The sequence below is a fragment of the Falco cherrug genome, chromosome 4 (genome assembly GCF_023634085.1).
Source record: "Falco cherrug isolate bFalChe1 chromosome 4, bFalChe1.pri, whole genome shotgun sequence".
NCBI lineage: Eukaryota > Metazoa > Chordata > Aves > Falconiformes > Falconidae > Falco > Falco cherrug.
This window is the reverse complement of record NC_073700.1, coordinates 3344220-3366359: the sequence shown is the minus strand read 5'-3', so window position 1 is coordinate 3366359 and position 22140 is coordinate 3344220. Positions and strand designations below refer to the sequence as shown.

The following is a 22140-nucleotide window of genomic DNA, read 5'->3' as shown; positions in this document are numbered from 1 at the left end:
TGCTATGCTATACTTAACTCATACTTAACTGCACTGGCCAAAATAGCTATAATTCTCATAAACCAGATAAAATATAGGACTTCCTGAAATAACTCGGTTAATATTTAAGCTTTCAGTTTGCCCAGACATACCCCTGTTTTCTTCCCTTACATTTACAAGGCTGTTGACATCCTCGCTGAAAGAAATGGTAAAATTACCCTGCCTTCAATTGGAATAATCTTTTTTGGACAAAACAGTCTATTAGGAAATCTCAGGTTTTTAAACTGAAATTCTCAAACAGAAGTGATATTCCAGTAACTATCCTGAGAGAAGTGCTAGGACTTGGCTGTTTCAATAGAAAATACTCAATTTTTGGACTAAATACAGCTCATCTGGAAAACTCTGGCATGTACAAAGGTCACAAAGACCACCTTTATTTCTGAAGCAAAGATAAAACCCAAACCAATAACCCTAACTCCCAATTATGTGTTTTTTTTATAGCAGACTTCATTCCTATCTTACTCAAATCCACCTTTCATATGATCAAAACATTGAGAGATTCCCTTCCCGCCACAAACAGGAAGTACTGCACTGATCACATACTTTTTTTTCCCTGCTTTTCATGCCAGTGACCAAAGTGTGTTGCAGTCAAAAACCCTATTGCACATATACAAAAAAAAAATCATTCACTACCTTTTCCATGCATGCACTATGCCATTCATTGCTTTTTGCTGTTATTATATATATTTTTTCTTACCTGACCACTTTAGTGCCATTTCGAAATACTTGGATATCTACTGCATAATTGCCATCAGCATGGGCTATCAAGTTGATTTCTGAAAATTCTGCCTATGAAAAGAAGACTCACATTAGTCAGTCTCGTTTATTTTACCTTTATTTTCCTAAATCCCTTCTTTTAAGTGTTAGTATCCAAACTTCTGATAATATACATTTGGAATATAATGAGCACCAAAAGGATATAAATCCAACAGCATTTGCCACCTATGACACATCACATTTGAATAAATTCTGTACAAAGAAAGCAAAATGTAAACAACTTTTTCCAAAAAAGGACTATGGGGCAGTAGCAAGTGTATTTATTTATTCACGTCTGCACAGAAGTGTAGAGATTATATTTGTATGGTGTTTTCAGAGATTAATACAGACTCAACAAACATTCACAAAAATTTTTGAAGAAAACAGTACAGAAGCAGCATTAAAATAACTGTGATAAACAGAATATTTTCTTATAGGATTTAGTGTCTCTTCATATACTTTACCCCTATTTCATTTATGAGCATTTATTCTTTAAAAGATCTGGTGCTGATGAACAATTGACTTGCAAAATTCACAAATAAAGAACTTTTTCAAAGTATCTTCTCACCCTGGAAATGTGGTATTTAAAAGGAATCACTTCCATACTCTGAATCTACAGTTATTTGAAAGGAAAGGACAGGATGTTTTTCATTTATCCACAGTCTTTCATCAGCTTAGACTCTCAAGGCACTTTACAATAACATTACACAGCAGAACAATTGAAATGCAGCCAACTGTCTTCTAGTGCATAAATAAAAGCGTCTTTGCTGTCCCGGACACTAATACAGAATAGAGCGTGTCAGAATTCTCATTAGTCTCCTCTTGAAAAATAGTATCACTGAGTCTTCCAAAGTAAAATCTGTGTAAGGCTTTCAGAATTCAGTGTTCAGTTAAGGCAAGTGTTGCCTACTCTAACCACCCTCCCAACTCAATAGCTTAAGTATGTGCTTGATTTCAAGCATGGAGGTCTCTTCATTAAATCCCATACGCATATATACTGTCTCAGACCAGTATTATAGTGTTCTAAACACAAGGGGTAGCTTTAAGATTATTATAAAAGCAGTACAAATGGTGAGAGATTGAAATATTTGTATCGTGCTGACAATATTAAAGTATCATTTAAAATATATTTAATCTGAGATTGACAACTGATCTCCCCAATTAATAAAACATATTAAACAATTACAAGGATTCACAATGTAGGTTTTGTAGTTCAAAAGCTTAGCACACAGTGGAAAACATTGTACATTAAGATAGGTTGCTGTAAGTAGTGTAAAAATAAAATAACGGTCTCTGGTATTAGCAAAAGTAGACTAAAGTAGTTGTTAATAACTATTTGTATATGACTGCCACAGTGCTAACGTTTTACAAAGTGATTAATAGGGTTTAGAAACTTTCAATTTCTTACTGATTAAAGGTGGTTCTGGTCCTAGAAGAGACCATATGAAGGAAATTCTAGGCTTACACAGAGCTTTTGTTAGTATTAAATAGACAGTGCGCGTGATGTCAATGGCATGGTCTGATCTAGGTGTGAATGGTATTTGGGGACAAAACAGCATGTCTTCTTTTTCCTGTCTCTCCCTCAATGCCCTTGAAGATCCCTGGCAACGCTTTCCATGTTTCAAAGCCAAGAACATCAGCAGATATTCAATGGTGTAAAGAATGGAGCAAAGCTAGATGCTGTACTATCACAGTGAATTTAGATAAGCTGAATCCACACAGCTAGTGATAATTTTCCCTCACTCTTTGAAATTCCAGTGACAAAACAATTCAGTTTAAAGTACCGAAGCCTCTTACAGTAGCATCTACTTGTAGAATTCAAGATTGAAAAGCGGTAAAAAGACATTTAATTCCCTAGTCTCAGATATCTATCTCAAATAAAATAGCCAAAATTCTAATGGACCCTGAACTATATCTCCATATTTATTCAGTGCTTTTTTAAAAAAACCCACACGCTAGCACTGCAACCAAAGCGTATGTATATTCTTAAGTGAAGGACTTAGTGATAAAAAAAATAATGCATCATGTAATTCATGGAGTGTCTGGGAAATTCAGTCTCTAAGCAACAACTTGGGAATATGACATCTTTTTAATGTGCAAATTATGGTCGGAATCTTGACAAAGAGCTGACTGGGCACCAAAAAGGACTGCCACGGTGTAACCCCAGCTGGCAGCTCAGCCCCGCACAGCCGCTCGCTCACTGCCCTGCGGTGGGATGGGGGAGAGGGTCAGAACGCTAAAAGTGAGAAAACTCACGGGTGGAGATCAAGGCAGTCTAATCAGTAAAGCAAAAGCCACACATAAGCAAAGCAAATCAAGGAATGCATTCAACACTCCCACGGGCAGGCAGGTGTGCAGCCACCTCCAGGAAAACAGGGCTCCGCCACACGTAACGGTGACTTGGGAAGACAAATGCCATCACCCCAAGCATCCCCCCTTCCTCCCCCAGCTTTATATGCTGAGCATGATGTCCTATGGTATGGAATGTCCTTTGGGTCAGTTGGGGTCAGCTGTCCCGCCTGTGCCCCCCCCCCCCCCCAGCTTCATGTGCCCCCCAGCCTGCTCGCTGGTGGCGTGGCGTGAGGAGCAGCAAAGACCTTGGCTGTGTGTAAGCACTGCTCAGCAGTAACTAAATCATCCCTGAATTAACATTGTTTTCAGCACAAATCTGAAACACAGCCCCATACCATCTACTAAGAAGAAATTAACTCTATCCCAGCCAAAACTAGCACATCTACTTAACTTGTGAGGTTTATTGAAGTACAAGGGCTTATGTATCTACCTACACATATCTGCATACAGGATCATAGGACACTTTAGGTTGGAAAAGACCCTTAAGATCATCACATCCAACCATTAACCTAACACTACCAAGTTCACCGCTAAACCATGTCCCTACGCACCACATCTACACATTTTTAAATACCTTCAGGGAGGTATGTGTTTATACATATACATGTGTTTGTATAAATAAACAAATATAAAAATAACACTCAGATTAAGTAATTTAGTTACCTGTTCAACCTTTATGTCATATTCTCCATGGACCTTTTTTCCACGAAAAGCCTTGGCCCTGCAGGAAAAAAGGGAGAGAGAAAATCAAGGATATAGGTATCTGTAATCAGTAGCTATATAAAAGCTTCTTGTAGGGCCTTCCTATCTTGAGAATACACTGATCTACTAGTTCAATCTACCTACTACACAGATACAATTCTCTATCCTTTGACATCCTTGGGCCCTTAACATCCCATCACACGGTATTGGGGGATTAAAATGCATAATGTGATTTTCAACATTAAAGTACATACTCAAGTATACTGCAACACATATTGCACAATTACTTATTAATATAAAATGAGTACCATTAAAAAGATGCAATCTTGCTCTCATTAAAGTCAACACCACCAGTGGAAATTCATTCCGATGAATTTCAACTCAGTGAATGAATTTCAGTAACAGCCACTCATGGCAATCTTTATCCAATTAATTTATTTAGAAAAACTGGTTTATTGAAACACTATGCTTAGAAACTTCATATTTTTTTTAAAGAAATTTATCAGAGGTACTGGAGACTCTGTCACCAAAGATGAAAGTGCATGATTTACTAATCAGGTTTGCTTTTTCTAAACTATAACTTGAGACAATGCAATTAATCTGAAGGAGTGTTTATGAGTAATCATTGTACACCAGGATTGCTATGATAAAACAGAACTGAATTCAGCGATCCAGTCTCCCAAGCCTGACAAGCAGACATTCTTCTAGGAATGTTAGTTAGTTCTATGCCTTAGGCAGCATGTATCTGCTTTGGAGTAAATGGGAATTTTAAAAAAAATAATAAATCTGTTCACAAAATGGAACTACTCTAACACTCTGAAGGTGGAAAGGGGATATGGTATCAGTTTCTCTGCACCTTTTTTGCTCAAGACTAAGCTTAGAGTACCTTTCTGGCTTTTATTATATGTGGGCCACAATTTGTTGCACAATCCAAAAACAGAACACCACAGGACATCTTCTCAAGTGTTAACAAAAAGTACCACCTTTACCCATTTTCAGCATCTGACAAAATGCTATTCAATTAAATCTACTTCATCAGTGAAAGTAATGTATATTACATGTTAAAACCATTCATCATTGCTTTTGGAAAATCCTTTTCCCACTGACATCCAGAAGAGTTTCACCACTGGTTTCAATAGTGAAAGAGCCAAACTTCTAAATAATCAACTGAAAACAGTGCCTTTGGCAACAAAGTTCTTAGAGGTATGTTAGGTATCATGGATAACATATGGTAGAAAGCAAAGAAAGTGTTTACACTGAAATGGAATTCTAAAATATTGCCCAACAATTAATACTGTACAAATATACACAACTAGTAAGAAGATAACAATAAAGAAAGCATTTGCATTACTATATGTTTTCTTATAATAAATACACATGAAATATGAAGTTTGAAATCCATCATTTTATTATAGGAGGCGCATACTCAGCATAATGTTATCAAATGTTTTTGGCAATAACAAAAGCAGAATTTAAATATACAGTGTCAAAAGTCTAACTTAAATATCATTAACCACTTACTTTTCTGTCCAAATTTGTTTTGAAATTCCATATAGCGAATATGAAAATTACCTCTTGAAAACTTTGAAGATGTCTGGACATGGCTTAAGTTTTATAATGCTCTTTATGCTGAAGCTTCAGCTGGGCCACGTTAATCCAACAGGAGCAGGAAAACCAAGGGCATCTGTATTACTTCTATGAGAAGTCCACAAAAGCCAGACCAGAGAGGAAGTTATCATGTTCAAAGATAACACCACACCTACCTCAGAAGAAAAGCAACCAATTCATAACAACAGACAACTTCAATGCCTCTTTGAAAAACTAAAATTTACCACTTCAAAAAATATTTCAAACTGCAGTTGTGATTCCCATCAATTTAACAGTAATGTTATTGCTGAATTTTACTGGGAACAGGACGAGCACCTAGATTTGTTCTGATGTGGCAATAGGTGAGGTAAATGCATTACTGGACATCACATAACACAAATTTAATTTGAATAGAATTACGTTGGCTACATAACATGATAATGTTACAGTGAAGCTGTCTCTTGAACATGGGAAAATAAGCTTAGAGCAAGACTCAGTTTCTTCAAAGCTGAATGCTAACTTGACCATATAGAGAGATTAAGCCTCCCCCAGTGCTTACCCTAAGAGGTATCAGCAACCAATCCCTTCTTTAAGAGAGGAAAGAGAACTAAGAAGCCAGCGAGGGCCCAAGAGAGGGTCTTCTATTCTTTAGCACCAGGTCCACTGCACATATTGGAATGGGCTCAAAACATCAGTTAATTATTAATTAGTGAGATGCTATTCTTTTAAATTCTGTCTTTCTATTTAAACATCATTTAGATGAGGCAACCTTTCAACAACTAGACTCTGGCATGACTCACATTTCAACAAATGACTTCAGCTATGAAAATAAACAGTAGTAGTAAGTGCTGAAGTTAAGCAATCTGGAGCTTGAAAACAAACATGACTTTTAATCACTTAAAGAGACTTAATTTCAAAGTAGCTTTAACCAACAGCTTTTATAAAAATGTATAACATTCAGTAATATTGTCCAAGTGTTGAGCCAGAATCTGCAAGAATTTCCTATGATATCCTAAAAAATAACTTACAGCTAAAAGTCATGACTCAGCAACTTCAGAAAAAACTCTAAGATTAGCATGTTTCCTGTGAAATAGAACCTAGTTTTCATTTTATTTACTGTACTTAGGAAATACAGTCATACCCTGCTTGAATTATTTCCCATTTGCAATATGAGAAATGTGCAATCTTATCATAAAGACATTTATGACATGTTTTAATTAATTTATATTTTCTTACTGAGGGGAGATGGAGAAAAAAATTCTCTGTTGTTATTGATTTATAGAATTCCACTGAATTGTAGTTTGGATTCCCTGTTATGCCTTATTACTCTGAGTACTGAGCATGGAATACCTGCGTATTAACCCTTGGCGCACCTCCACAGGAAGGAATTCACGCTTTCCGGCCAGGGACCCCAGGCAAGGTGTTTGAGAAGAGTGAGGTTAGCTGTCAGCATGAGTAAAGTTAAAAAACCAAATGTGCCCCAATTCAAGTGTCATATGACTGCCTATAGTTGATGATTTCTTGCATTGGTTGGGGGGGGGGGGGGGGGCGGGGAAGAGAAGGAAAGAAAGCAGTTTATTCATCTGAAACTCTGAGTAACCGCTTGCTTGCCAAAGCCTAAAGGCAGAGAAAACAGACAGCTACTAATATGAATGCTGCCTATTGGAGTTACAAGCATGACCTCTTATAGTCAGCATCTTTTCCAAATATGTGAAATATTTATGTATTTCTTGCTTTGTTTTGTGGTTAAAGATCTTTACACAACAATAGGATATACAGTTGCCATAGATGCAGCCTAATACAAACTCATACTGCTTAGTGAACTTTGGCAGGGACAATGAATGAAGTAGCAATCACTAGAAGTGTTTCAAATACGTAAGAAAGACCTGAAATATTTCCCCCTTAAAATACACAGCATCTATGTACATTTCCACAGTATCTTACTATGCCATGAAACCACAGTTTAAACCACATTTAAACGAACAAAGCATTAAAACTGGTGCTACATTTGATCGGCAGCAAAATCAACAGGAAAAATCACTTGCTAACACGCAACGGGTTTTACTGCTTCAGCTTGTATTCTTTAACTCGGCAGCGATGAGCTGGTCAGCAACAGTCTTTCCTAAAGTCAAAGCACACGTCCAGCAAACAGGTGGGGTCCAGTCCTGCAAACTACTGCTTTTGTGCATCACTCACCTGTTCTCACAGCTTCCAACACCGCGACTAGTGCCCGTCAGTTTAGCGCAGCACTTGTAGGCTGCCTTCTGTATGACCAACAGAATGTGCACAGGGTTTGGTTCCCTTTGAACACCAGTTTCTGGGCACGTCTGTACAGCGATCTGGAAATGAACGACCAATCCTATCAAGAAGATTGTATGCTCAAAAATAATTACGGCACCGGTTTACGACAACAGGGCAGTCTGTTCATCATTCGGAACAGTGACAACTGCAGACCGTCACCACTTACACTAGCATCGTTTATGTTGGGCAGGGCAACACGCAGGTACACACACAGCTGTCTCAGGGAACTGGTTCACTGGGATTGCCGCGCGCATGCGAGGATGCTGGCGGAGTGCTGACACTGAACCAGCCCGACCTCAACAGGCGTGAAAAGCAGGGCACGCTAGCCTCGTAACAGAACAGCGAATGTGAAGAGAAAGCAAGCCCGGTCTTCAAGTTCAAATAGAGTTAGAAATAACTGATTATTTAATTGAAGGGGAGAGAGAGGCGAGAGAGTAGATTTTGTCTCAAAGTTTTTGTACCAGAAAAACTATGGTTTGTATATGCTGCTCTAATTTCATGCTGAATCAGAAACAGTCAATCTACCCCCAGCTGCTAGTATTTTCTATTAATTTAATAGCAATATGACTGTGTCTAAAATTTCGCCAGCATCCCATTTGTACTGCTAGGTGATCGGGTAACACAGGTGCTAAAAAGACTCAGAACACTGGCATAATCATAGAATCCCTCAGGTTAGAAGGGAGCCATAAGGATCCTTGCGTCCAACGCCCTGCTCCTTGCAGGACACCTAACACTAAACCATATGACTAAGAGCATTGTCCAGACGCTCCTTGAGCTCTGACAGGCTTGGTGCCATGGCCACTTCCCTGGGGAGCCTGTTCCAGCGACTGACCGCCCTTCCAGTGAAGAATCTTTTCGTAATGTCCAGTCTGCACTTCCCCTGGCATGGCTTCATTCCACTCCCTGGTGTCCTGTCACTGGTCATCAGAGAGAGGAGGTCAGCACCTCCCCCCTGCTGTCACCCCTCAGCTGATCACCTTGTCCCAGGTGGAGAATCCAGCAGTTGCTCTTGTTAAATTTCATACGTTCAGTAGACTTGTCTACTGTCCCATGAGAAAGTATTGAACAATCTAATAAAATCATGTATCTTTTAATTAACATTTCATTGATATAATCTAGACACATTCTAAGTACATGGTTTTTAGAACAGCAGTTAGTTCTAAATATATTTGTTTTCAGTTTGAAATCAAAAGAATCTGTCAAGGAAATAAAGGCTTAAAAACATGATCACGTACATATCACGAATCCACAATAAGGATCACTTTAAGGAGCAGGATTATTACTTCTTCCATATGCTGAGGACTTTTTAGACTGTTATTCGGACTTCTGTAAACATATGAAAACCATAAGAAACTGTGATCAAAATACGCATATGGTAAGATTTGCATAATGTTTTCATTTTATGTGACCTAATCTGCAATCTACTGAAACCAGTGGGAATCTCTCTACCAACATCAATGGGCTCTGCAACAGTCTGATAGTATCAACAGTTGCTACATCAACTTCCACCCAATCAGCTTAGCTATAAAGCTCACCGTTTGGAACTGCTATGATGATGCTATCATGACTAAATACAACAAATTATTAAGAAATGCGGTTTACAGACTTTCTTTTATTTACTTGTCCCACATTTCTCCAAGACGCTGGTAAGAGACATACAAAAAATTAAAGTATCCTATTTAAAACCTGATTCTTAAAGACCTTAACACTCTTAAATAAATTACTCAGATTCTGTAAAGACCTATTTGGATTTAAAACATCATCTTTTTTTCTTCTGTACTGTAAAGTTATACTTTTGGCACTTAACCCAGCCAGTATTTCACTCTCACATAAAACAGTTATGCTTTGTCAAGCTACTACTCCATTCAGAAATTGTCTTAAAGGAAGCAGACTGTCACCACAAGAGTTATAGAAGTGATAGAACAAATCAAATGCATGACTTTTAGTTCTACTAGTGCTCCCTGTTGAGTTGGATTTCATTAGATTAATGACGATCTCCATTACCAGGAGCCTGTAAATTTGAACAGCAGCGCATTTCATTGGGTCTGAAATAGCACGGCTTATTTTAACAGGTTCCATAGCTCACATTTGTATTGGGCCAGTTAAGTTTTGCTGTTAATCACTCAGCTTGATGAAATGTTGTATTCAATGGAGGCACTGTAATTGGCAAGGACACACAGATTGTTCTTTCTAGTAATTCACTGTGTGATCTGACAATTCACAGAAACCCTAACCAAAAATTGATTAATTTCATAAAAACCTTTTTTTCCCCCTCAGTATGACAGTCAAGACACAATTTATGCAGTTCTCATTCTAAGTCATTGCCTAACTTTTCAAAAGGGAAAATAAAACCTTCATAAAAAAAGAAAGGAAAAAAAAAAAGAAAAAAGTGCTAGCTTCTGCCAATAAGTAACATATGAACAACTGCATTTCAGCCCATTATTTGCTCACTGGAGGTCACAATAGAAATGAGCTCTGAACATTTTCTTCTGTGCCCAATGGCACAACATGGCCAACATTTTTTTTTAATATATCACATTGTTTCCACCAGTACAATATGTCTCAGTCTTTCACTGTATATCTTTACTTGAAATTACTGTCTTGACTACTCTTATACCAATTTCATCAATGAGGGTACATGGAAAGAGAATTACTGGGAACAAAAGCGAGCACTTGCAGTCCTAGGGCACATAAGGGAGTTATCCCAAATAGCCTAATATGAGACCTGCTCTACCAAGCTACAGGGTTTCTTCATCGCTGGTCTGCCCAGTTTCATTGAGGACCATGAAAGCACAGCTACCCCAGCAGTTCAAACATAACAGGGCAGCAGAAGACATCTCTAGAAGCAGCCATCCTCTGGAACAAGGCTTTCCCTCCCCTGACTTCTGTAACTTGCAGCAAAGCCTTTGTTAAATATGTGCTCAAAGAACAGAGCTCCTGCGGGGAGCCTTTCCTCTGCAAAGGCACTGAACCATCGTACCCTTCCCCAGCCCCTCTACCAGGGATGGCTAAACTCACGAAAAAGCAGAGTACACACTTCCCAGTGGAGGATTTTCCCGATCAGACAGTGCAGAATGTGTGAAGAGATTCAGCTCTAAAAGCATATCAAAGAAGAAAGCATAGTGATCTAGAAATAAAGAATGCAAGCTTATTAAGTAACAATTACTCGGTTTCCCTTTTTGTGCTGCATATCCACCTTGCTAGAAAGGTTGTTGGTTTTTTTTAGAATAGCTTTATATGTGGCACCTTCAGAGGCTTTCACAATCTCTGACTCAATCCCTTTGTTTTTCCCACCTAATTTGTTACTAGACCTTTCTTTTTTAACAAATTATTTCATCCCCTTGGCATATATTTGAATGTTATCTCTGTTACTCTGATTATTTAAACAAAACAGTGTCTTGTTCTTTTTTGTTCTTAATTTTGTTCTTTTACAGAACAGATCTTCCAGCCCAAGAACGACCTTTGTTGTTTTAATATGGAGCCTACCTATTTGTCACTCTGTTCTGTGCCTGAATGCAGTGTTTTCACCAGAAATCTAACAAAAACGAAAGTGCCTCCTACTCTTGAATCTTTGAGCTCAATTTTTCTGGGTCTTTTGAAGCACACACTTTACTGAAAATGCCTAATTTTCTGCCCACTCAAGGTGAAACAAGTACTCTTTCATGACCAAATGCTAGTGGTAATGTCTCAAAATCCCACACCTCCGATTATGTAATATTTACCATTAGCCCATTCCTTCTGTGCAAGATTTATAGTCACGATGTAATTTCTGTGGGCTTTTTTTGTAAACTAGATGACAAATGAAAGTATTTTTAAATGTTCATTCCCTCATCACTAGAAGACCTCATACGTGATGCAACACATTATAACCTTTTCCAAATCTGTTAGACTCATTAGAACAACAATTTCCCATGGTTTAGGGTCATAAAAATATTTTGTACTCATGAGATGAACAGAAAGTCCCAAATCTTATGCAGGAAAACATCACTAGCCAGATTAGGCTAACAAAATATTACTGTTTAAATACTGGTGAAGGTTTTAGTGGTTCTTAGTGCTATAGGACTTAAACTGCATCTTCTGCACCAGCTGCTGTAAGTTCCTTAATCTTATCTACTATAGCCAATGTAATAATATTGCAGGCTAAATAACAAAGTTAAATTTGTCATTTCCAAGTCTCCCCACCAATTAAGTCGACCTTTCTTTCCAACCTCTCATTCTATTGCGAACAAAGATTAAGTTAATGTTAATGGGCAGCTCCACTGTTTAGAAAGTAAAGCACTCTATCTTGAATAAGTGGCAGAAATGTTGCACAATGCAGTCACTGGTGATTAGTTTATGACAGAAAAAACCTAAACCATCTAGAAATATTTTAGTTTACTTTTTTTTCCTATCAAGATAAATAAAATAAAGTAAGCCTAAAAGACTTCACACTAACAGAAGGTGATTTCTGACAACATCTGAAACACCATAAAGACCAGCATGGAGTAAAAGAGTCTTTGAGGCTGAATCCACATTATTGATAAACTGTTCAGCAAGAATTTATCTGCCTTTTAATTTTGCTATTTGTACTGAATTCTCTAAGGTATTTTAATGCCTCAAAGCAAGATGCATGACTCTGTGAGGTGAGAAAGCCGGAATCATTTATGTCTGGAGACATTACAAGGCGATACTTTGTACATAACATGTTGGGCTATGTAAACATACCAAAAAAAATCTTTTTTGCATTTTCACCTTTGAGGATCCTGCATTTAATATAGAAACTGTATCTTTGAAACCTCTCCAGCTGGTTCCCCTCTGTGCTTGTCCTATAGACAAGTCATGCATGTCTGTGGGAGAAAGCAGGAGAGCCAGGGCGCACCTCTGAGCTCCAGTTTGCCAGTTAAATCAGACCGAGCACATCAAACCGTCAGTCCTGATGTCAAACCTTAAATCTCCAGCCCCACACAGGAGCAAGACCCAGTGGAAACACAGCGTAACAGGAGAAGAAAGGACTGCCACAAGTGCCAGAATATCTTAAAGATATACATACATATACATACATACACAAAACCATACTCAATCAAAAGTGGCCTTTAGAAAGAATAGCAGTGACAGTACAGGCAAGTCCAAGTATTTTTTTTTTTCCAACTGGACCCCCACAAGCATTCCACACCCCTGCAGAATAATTCTGTGAAGCTACAGATACTGAATGAGATTGAAATGAATTAAGGATTAAAAGATTTTTCGCAGATCAGCTATTGGTTTGCTCTGTGGTTTAGAGATCCTTTCACCTCCATCACACAGAACTGGGGCCTCTTCCGATTCTATCACTGGCTTTGTGCTGCAGGAATACTAGGGGGCTGCATTTGAATCAAGATCCCAAAGAACTGGTGTAAAACAGCCTTTGACATTATTTTTTTTTGTTGTTTTTTCCATGCAACTGAAACTTATGGTTTTATACTTCTTATACTAGGTTTTTATAGTGTCTCAAGTACAACAGTCGTGTTGCCCTGTTTCTCTGAGCAGATCAATTAGAAAACCTAGTCTTTGCAGCTCTACAATTAACTAGGTTTCTCATCTTTACAGATGCAGTAGAGTATATGGTTTTTGCTGCCCTCTTCTGTAGAAAGACATGTATATCAGATGGGCTATAAAATTATTCCCGACCACAGATAAATGTAGATCCTGGGTCATCTTTCTGGCTTTGAGCAGCTGTGCTGGTATCAGCCCCACTCGGAACGAGCAGCGGGGCCAGGCAGCAGTCACACGCAGGGAAATACTTCACTGTCATGGAGTTAGGTGTATGCTTGTGCTGAACGACGGATGAACCTAACCTGCAAGTCGTTTTAGATCTACTAGAAAAAGCAGATTAACAGCAGCAGTAAGAACTCTCTACATATTTAACACAGTGTTAGCAAAAACCCACAGGAAAATTAATCACTGAAATCAACATGGATTAAATTACTAGTAATTGCTAATGCTTTCTATGCTCCTCTCCTATTTTATGTTGCATTAATGAATAATATTCAGGTGGGGATTTTTCTCTCGCACATACACACTCAGATTCTGCTGGCTTCATACCAGTCTCCTCTGACTCTAAATAAGATTTCCAGTTTATCAGGAAGCTGGGGTGTACCCCCAGCGAAATTCCCCTCCCCGCCCCCCCCTCCCCCCCCCCCCCCCCCGGGAAGGAGGGTTTTCATGCACTGTGCTCAGCAGAAAAAAAAATATTAATTTATCAGTTATTGTGGAAGACTGAGCCTCAGACACATGCATTTTATCTACCCACTGGCTTTGGAGGAAGGTTCAGAGTGGTGCCATGAAAAAAACAATTGTTTCAAGATACTCAAGTTACAATAGCTGTCAGAAACACATTATACTGGTAATTCTCAGTAGAAGGTGATACCAAGAAAATAGGAAATACTTTTCCCAGTATTATTTTTTCACTTTTTTTTTTAACCACTTTTTATATTTTTTTGTGTTCTGCAGGGAAAAGCATACAATAGTGTAGCAGGTTACCATTTTGCCCTATCTAGGGTATCTCCATATATATTCCTTCTCCGGTCATACTTTTAGACATACTGGTACTTTTATACTGACAAATCATCACTAGAAAAATTTTTCAAACAGGTTACTATGTTTGCAGAGACCTGAAAATATAGTACTTGTTTTTTAGCTTGTTATTAACTCCTGCAAAACATGCATGAATGGGTTCTTCTGAAAAATATGGCACGGAATATATTTTAGCAATGCTCTAACCCTTTCACTAAAAAGAATTGTCTCTCCTGCTCAGAATTAAGCTTCCAAATACATTACAAAACTAAACTAACCACTGTGTATTTTAATATTACACTTTAAAAGTATAATCACATATAATTTTATTTGTACTTAAAATATCCATGTTTGGCTTGTTGATTTTAATATTCTCTAAAAAGCCAAGTAACTAAAAGCCTGTGTTCCCGAGGATTTTCAGCTTCCCACTACAGATTAGAGAACAATGGAATTTTCTGGTGCTGCTGAAGTTAGTGAATTATATTTTCCTCTGCATTAAACTGGCAACGCAACTAATACGCTAGACTGGAAGCATGACCCACCCTTTCCCCAAGTGAAGCTGACCTTGGCGATATGGGCTTTAAAAATCCTTACACTGGAACAGTCTATAAAAATAAAAGCCAGGTTAAGACTATTGGGATCTGCAACACAAAACACACCACAAGTCGCAGGTATGTTGTGACAGAAGGGAAGCCATTAAAGATGAGAAACATGACCTGGATACACAACAATAACTTTCCTTAGGGTAGTATCTGACAGGTTTGGATTTTTCTAGGCAGCTGTGTAAACACTGTATTTGCTTATAGTGCATCTATAATTATATATAATACATATTATATTCTATATAAATATATTCTATATAAAATATAATAATAATAGGAGCTGATTTAAAAAAAAAAAAAAATCTCCATGAGTGATACATTTGTTTTATTCTAACTATGCATTACAGTGATACAAAACCCCACACTTGCTCACACCCTCCTCATTATTTGTAAAACAAAAGTGATCTGAGTTCTTAGTGCTTAACGCGCACTGGAATTAAGCAGGTCCCCCACTGTTCCCAGTGGCTGCTGTACAGCAGCATAGGCTCCTCCACGCAAGGGCTGTGCTACATTCAGGTCACGTTCAGCTGTGGAAGTGGCGCAATATGTAATAGTATCCTGTACCTCAAATTTGGAATTTTGAAATTCAGCAGTGTGCCAACCTTTGGAGAAGAGATGTCCTGATGAGGCCGTGTCACAAGCCCCCCAGCAGCCCAGAGCCCGGGCTGACCAGCAGTACCTGACAGCGGTGAGGAGCAGAAGCCACTGCTGAACACAGAACTGTATTCTAACATCTCTTCCCCTTCCGAGATGGGCACTGCCCTTCCCCCCCTACCCCAACTAAATGCTGTCAAATAGGAGATTTACTGCCAAAAACATGGTAGTGTAACATGAAACAACTAAGATGCAAACATGCATTCTCTTTTGACATATATGATATATACTAACATATAGCAGGAGTTGTAATGATTCTGTAACTGAACAATTCACATTTACGGGATTAATTCCCCAAGTGCCTACAGGGGTGAGAACAGGACCTGTTCTCTTTTGCAAACAACAGCAAAGGCTGTTGCAAAATCTCAGAGATTTGAGCAGATCTCTCTAGGAGCTGTGCTGTGAAAAGACGGCTGTAATTTTAGTTGGTGACATGTATCACGTTAGTCAAGGATGCCCAAGAGATGAACTGAATCCAGCCCTACGTCATTTTGTGGGCTACACCCACCCACTTTTGTCCCTAATGGGAAGTGGCTAGCTTATGCTATTAGTCACCCCTCCACTAATGCATCCTTGGGCAACCACAAGTCTGCAGTCCGTGGCACTGATTCATTTGGCCACGAGTCGTCAGAGAAGACGACAGGAGTACTTTTCCCATGAAGACACTGCCATTTGGCAAAGACTGAAATGGCAGGCATGTGCAAGCCTTTGTTACGTAAGATCCAAATCTGCAGCTAGTTACTGGTAAATATTTTTGCTAGTAGATTTATGACTCTGGGCAAGGATGATCATCCCGGTTAGTAAACAGAACATGAACAAATAACAGCATTCACAGTAAGAATATTTTCTTGATTATTCCACAGTAAGGCCTGTTGGGACGAAAATTCAGGATGTGTTGAAAACCTTTCAAAATTGGAGACCTAGGATATCCATACTGCAAGTTTAATTTCCTTAAGAAAAAAAGGCTGCTACACTCATTCTGCTTTGCTACTGCATCAACACAAATTAGTCTGTAGTTATATCAGCGACTGCTTTGATACAACTCTCGTATCAAAATCCCACATAGTGGCAGACTGCCAGTTTCTTCTAAAATCCTTCTTTTTTTCCAGTGGTGAACTAGGATAAAAACCAGAGCAAAACAAAATGAGCAAGTAATCTCTAAATTCCTAACAGCAAAATCAAAAGAAATGTCACCAGGATTTGCAGACATGGCTATTAATTTCTTTACAGCAAATCAGCAAAATATTTCTGACTACTTTTGAAGTCAGCGTTTTCTATCTTTCAGCCTGTATATGCCAGTTCAGAGGCATTTTTATCCCCAGTAGGTTTTATAACTTCATTTTCTGTAACCACATCTCTCTCCTATAGCAATCATCAACAAGCCTGGTGAGCATTATGTTTATTAACTTCATTTTAAACTCCTGTAGTCTGAGCTTCTCCATTCTCATGAACTGCATGCCACATTCCATTGTCCAGCAGGTAATTCAAAAGAAATTCACATTTTTGAGTTACAGGCTGAATCTTATGTACTAGTTTTTATTTGTGGGTTTTGTTTTGTTTTTTTTAAAAGGTTTTCTTATTAGTGGAACTCTTTTTTGATAATGTAGTCATAACATGCACTAATATGTGTTGTTATTATTACGTAGCATTTACATACATATGAACATATGTATATATACATATATATCTTAGTATATACATAAACAAGTAGTATTACTATTGCATAGTACGTTACTATGTAGAAAATAAGAACAGATTATTTTGTCAGGGTTTAAAGGCAACAAAAACCAGTCTTAGTAATTTTTAATGAAGACTGCCACAACTACGGGTATTTCTTCTAAAAGTATTTCAAAATTCACTTCAACCAGGATCACTCCAGGCAAAAATTCTACATCTCTTCACGTTACTTTGCATCCTCAGCAATTGCCTTAAACTTCATCAGGATGCCCACTTGCACCACTTGGCTGGAAAAGGGAAGCGAAGCGAGGCAAGGTGAGTCCCCACAGCGGCTGCGTGGGTGCGTTGAGCGGTGCCCGACTGCCCCGCCATCCTGGGGGCACGGTCATCTAGTTTGAAGAACATAAACAATTTGTAGGTCAAAAAGTATGAATTGCAAAATAACGATGTTTTCATTTTAAACTGAAACACCAGCCGCTGCAACTAAAAGTAATTTGGATAGTGATTTCCATCTGTTTACTGCTGCTACCTGTTGTGAACTCTGTTTCTGCTCCTACAAATTTTCTGAAGGATGAGGTATAGCTGACGCATTTTCTCAGTGTAAATAGGTAACAGAATCATGGAATAGAACAGCATAAGTAAAGCAAGCGAACTTACCACAACCCAAGCTATTGCAAGTTTTTCACAAGGCACACGGGTACAGCGCTGTTAACAGCCAGAAGCTCCCCCCCCCCCCGGTTTGCTTTCACATTTTACCTCTGTTTGAGGCTGAAAACTAAAAAAAAAAAAATTAAAAAATATAAAGACGGAATTATTTACTAAAAATAATAACAGCTAGATGAGATTCCCTAAAGACTTCTTTCTCCTAGCACAGAATCTCTCACACAAAGTTGTCTTGTGTGGGAGAGGGGAAATCGGTGGGCTACACACCCAGCTCGAGGCCCTGCCAGCCGGTGGTCCCCCACTGCGAACACAGCACCCTGCTGTGCCCCTTCTGGCTGGCACACAGCTGTCAGATCCAGCTGATCGCCTGACGGGGAGGGGCAGGGAGAAAGAAAGGGGGCATCTCCTGCTCATAGATGAACACAAGAGGGGTCTAGACATCAAAAATTGTGAGACAGAGAAAACTGGAACATTCTCAGTACCAGTTTATGAATTAACTGTTTTGCATCATTCAGCCAGAAGCAAGAACAGGACCCATGTCCACTTATGGTCCAGTTTATCATTAGGCCTCTTTATAAACAACAGAGAAATAAGCAAAACTACCCAATTTTTGTAATTTGTAAGAGACTAAATCCTTCTCTCCCAAAGTGAAGCCTAGCCTTGTGACTGCACACCCATACCCTGACAACCCTCAGTGACAGAAAGTACAGGCAGAGGAAGGTGACACCACTGATGGCTGAACCCTTATTCCTCTCCATCCTCCCTTACCAGCTTCTGCACAAACTATCGCTTCACCCTTCGTACACATTCCTTGTTGCAGGCCAGTGTATCGAAAAGTGATTCAGAACACCATATTTTCAACATGTGTGCTCAGAAAGGGACAAATTCAGGTCTCTGCAGCTCTTTACAATGCAGTGTTATTTCCTCAGCGAGCTCAACAGAAAAAGAGATGATCATTATTGTACATTCAAACATACACAATTCCCAGTTAGGAAAAATATCTTGAAAACACTTCCACAGTCCTTTCACAAATTGCACTGGTGTTTGCACTCTGCTGCTGAGGAAGAAACTAATTGGACATCAAAGATGTTCCACAGTCTCTAACGACACCTACAGCATGCTCCAGCACACCCAGGAGCACAGAGCCTGCTGCTACGGAATGAATACCTCATGCCGGGCCACGGTGTGCTCACCCCCGTCCTACCACAGAACACATTTCACATGCCTCCTCACTAACAAACATGACCTCTGTTTACTAAAACAAAAGCCAAAGAGCTGCTATTTCAATAACCACAGTAGGCAAAAGAACAGAAACATTGAACAGCAGAGCCTTGCTATGTATCTAATTCCAAGGAATCTTAAAATCCTGAAAGAACGTGAATTAATCATTCATTCTTGTCAGCACAAATAAGCAACAGCCCCACACCATTCAAGACATCACAGTGAGACTGAGAAGACCACCCCCTGTCCTCTGCATCTGAACTTCCACGTTGGAAATGAAAGACAAGCACAGAGTGCTTCACAGCAAACAAAAAGGATTTATGAAGCAACAGAAACAGCAAATAGGAAACATTCTAAATTACTGCTTTTTAAAAAACACAATCTCTAAAGGTAGCGGTCAAGCCCTAAAACACTTCATCATTTCGATACTTGTGTGAATCACCCTATTTTGAACATCACTTCTGGATCTGACAGTCTGAAGAAAGCACTTCTTTTAAGGGCTTAATTCAGTCCCACAGTATGACGATACTTTGATTAACTCTCAGTTCTAGTATGAGAAAACATCAAATGCATCACGATTTAGATAATACTGAGTCTTTTTTTTTATTTTTTGTACTATCCCTCTATAAAAGGTATTACGACTCTTTGTCTCATCCCTGGATTCATACTTTTTTACTCCTTTCCCCTTCTTCCCACCTACCCAACCACCCACCTGCCCACACATGTTTAAGACTTGAGAGCTTGAACACTTCTCAATCACAATGTTTATACAAAGTTTATATTTCATTATCACACATATCTTTTTTCTCTTTCTGTAGGCAGGCTATAGTTCTCATTTTTCTGCAAGAGGATCTCAAATTTTTCGTCCTGTTTGCCTAGGATGGAGTAGTCCTGGCAACCAAGTTTAAGTAGACTCTGAGGACTAGTGGTTTCTTGAGAAGAATTTTTTTAACTCAAATCCCTCAATATGCTCCTTTCTGAGTATCGACAGAAAACCCATTACCCTGAACAGATGGGAGGTAGTCTGTGGGAAGACAAAATCTGTTAGAGCTAAAACTTATAATACAAGAATATAATAAAAAAGTCTGAGTCACAGGTCTGATAAAAATCACAAGATTGGCTTAAGAGATCCCTTCGTTTTAACAGAAACATATATTTTAAGGAAAATAGTATACATGACTCATTGTTGTATGCTTTTGATTCCCTTCTAAGGAAGTGTAAGCTTAGTTATTTGAAAGGAGAGCTGAGATTTTACTTGCTTATTAAAGCTGTAAACTTAATTAAAAAAAAAAAAAAGATGCTCACAAGAAAATTCTCAGTGCTCACAATGTTAGGACAGTTAGTAAGCTGTGTTAGTTTTTCTGAAGGTATGGAAAAGCAATTGTCAGATAAACTTCGCTATGACTTGAACAGCTGCTATGCAGTGACTACTGTTCAGCTCTAATTAAATCTCAGTGCGACCTCATTTGAAAACAGTAAGGACACAAATCAGGCCCAAAGAACATACCATTACATTCATTAACTTTTTAGCTTCCTCTGCGATACATGGGTGTTTGTTTTAATCTTCAAACTTGCTGAAACATGTACTTTTGGTTGACAAAAGCTTATCTGATTAATTTGAAATTGTCATGGCTTGAAAAATAAGAGACATGAAATTTAAAAATCCAGCAAAAAAGATAAAAATCTATCATTGCTCTTCTTTTAACTGTTATCTCCTTCTTCCCAGGGCAGTGCTGTAAAATCTTTTAGCGTAATTTGCTGACACTGGCACAAAAAAGTCGAGTCTCCTAATGACAAAATCAGCTACTTTATGCAAAATTTGTACCCTTGTTCTTATACCTTCACCCACTAGCTAGCTAGGAAAGCATTTTTTTTATGACATGAAATACAGACAGATGATGCTAACGTTTCCTCTATCCTTTCCGCTGTCTTCCTGGTCACTTAAAATTATGCTTCCCCTCGCCTCCCACCCTTCTCCACATCTCACTTTTTAACAGTGTCAGTATAGTCACTATCAGCTACTTTTCCAGTTTTCTTTCCTTTCCCCTCTCAGGTTCTATTTACTTTCTGGTGCTTTAATTTTTTCCAAGCTCTTTCAGGGTTTTATTGCTGTTTCATGTTAAATTAGCTATTTCGACAACAGACATCTAACCTAGAAGTGGCGGATCTGTGCCTGTGTATGCCTATATTACACACATATGTGTGTATATATACACACAAATACATTTGGGTCTTTAGACGTCTGCAAAGAGATGGCATCTCATTTCCTTTAGTGACTCTATAAAACCTTGGCTTTCTTTTAAAGAATACAAGTATTGTATCAGAGTCAAGAATCACTAATTATGTGGTATTTTGCAAACCATCACCAAGACGACAGAAGGTAAATTAACGCAGTGAAACCTCCGTTAACAACCATTCCATCATCTGTTGCTTAACCTCCTAATTAAAGGCATAGCAAAAATACACTCAATAACTAGGCTTTTTTTTTTTTTTTTTAAGCCCACTATGCCAATAATTTATAGTTTTGTGCACAAAGCTTAACTGTATTTCTCCTGGGCTTCACATTTAATGAAATTCATCCCAGAATGTACAGGCATGTGCTATCATGCAGTCAGTGAAAATTTGTTGAACCAACCACACGAATATGACACGGACACCCATAATGTTGATAGTGATGGGTATGAAGATAAGGATTCAGGAGAAGGTAACCTACAGTAAACCGAGGAGTGAGTTTGGAAGGAAAGTACCAGTACAGCAACAGGGACTATGCCTCGAATCAACCCCACCGATGACTTTATACCCTTCCTCAATGAAAGGGATGAAGAAGGGAGGCAGCGCCGAGAAAGTGGACTTGGAAGAAGAGGAGAAAGAAGCCATAGAGGACAAGTCCAGAGAGACAGAACAGTTTCACAGTCCCTTAAAGATGACTCAAGCCCAGTGCCTTGACCCTCCTTGTGGCCACAGCTGCACTTGGCCACCCAGGCCGGCATTCATGCAGCTGCCTGGTAATCCAGACAAGGACAATGACTCCAGTGATTTTTGCTGTTGCCCCAAG

At 38.7% G+C, this 22140-nt stretch overlaps 1 protein-coding gene across 1 annotated transcript in view; it reads right to left on the bottom strand.

Annotated features, from left to right (window-relative positions):
- Positions 1–22140, bottom strand: part of SYN2 (synapsin II) — a 197251-nt gene that overhangs the window by 113605 nt on the left and 61506 nt on the right. The window contains exons 2-3 of the mRNA XM_055708850.1: positions 3811–3868; positions 737–828 (exon numbers count right to left, since the gene is read on the bottom strand). Coding sequence (XP_055564825.1) covers positions 737–828; positions 3811–3868 — 150 coding nt within the window. The remainder of the gene's footprint in view (positions 1–736; positions 829–3810; positions 3869–22140) is intronic.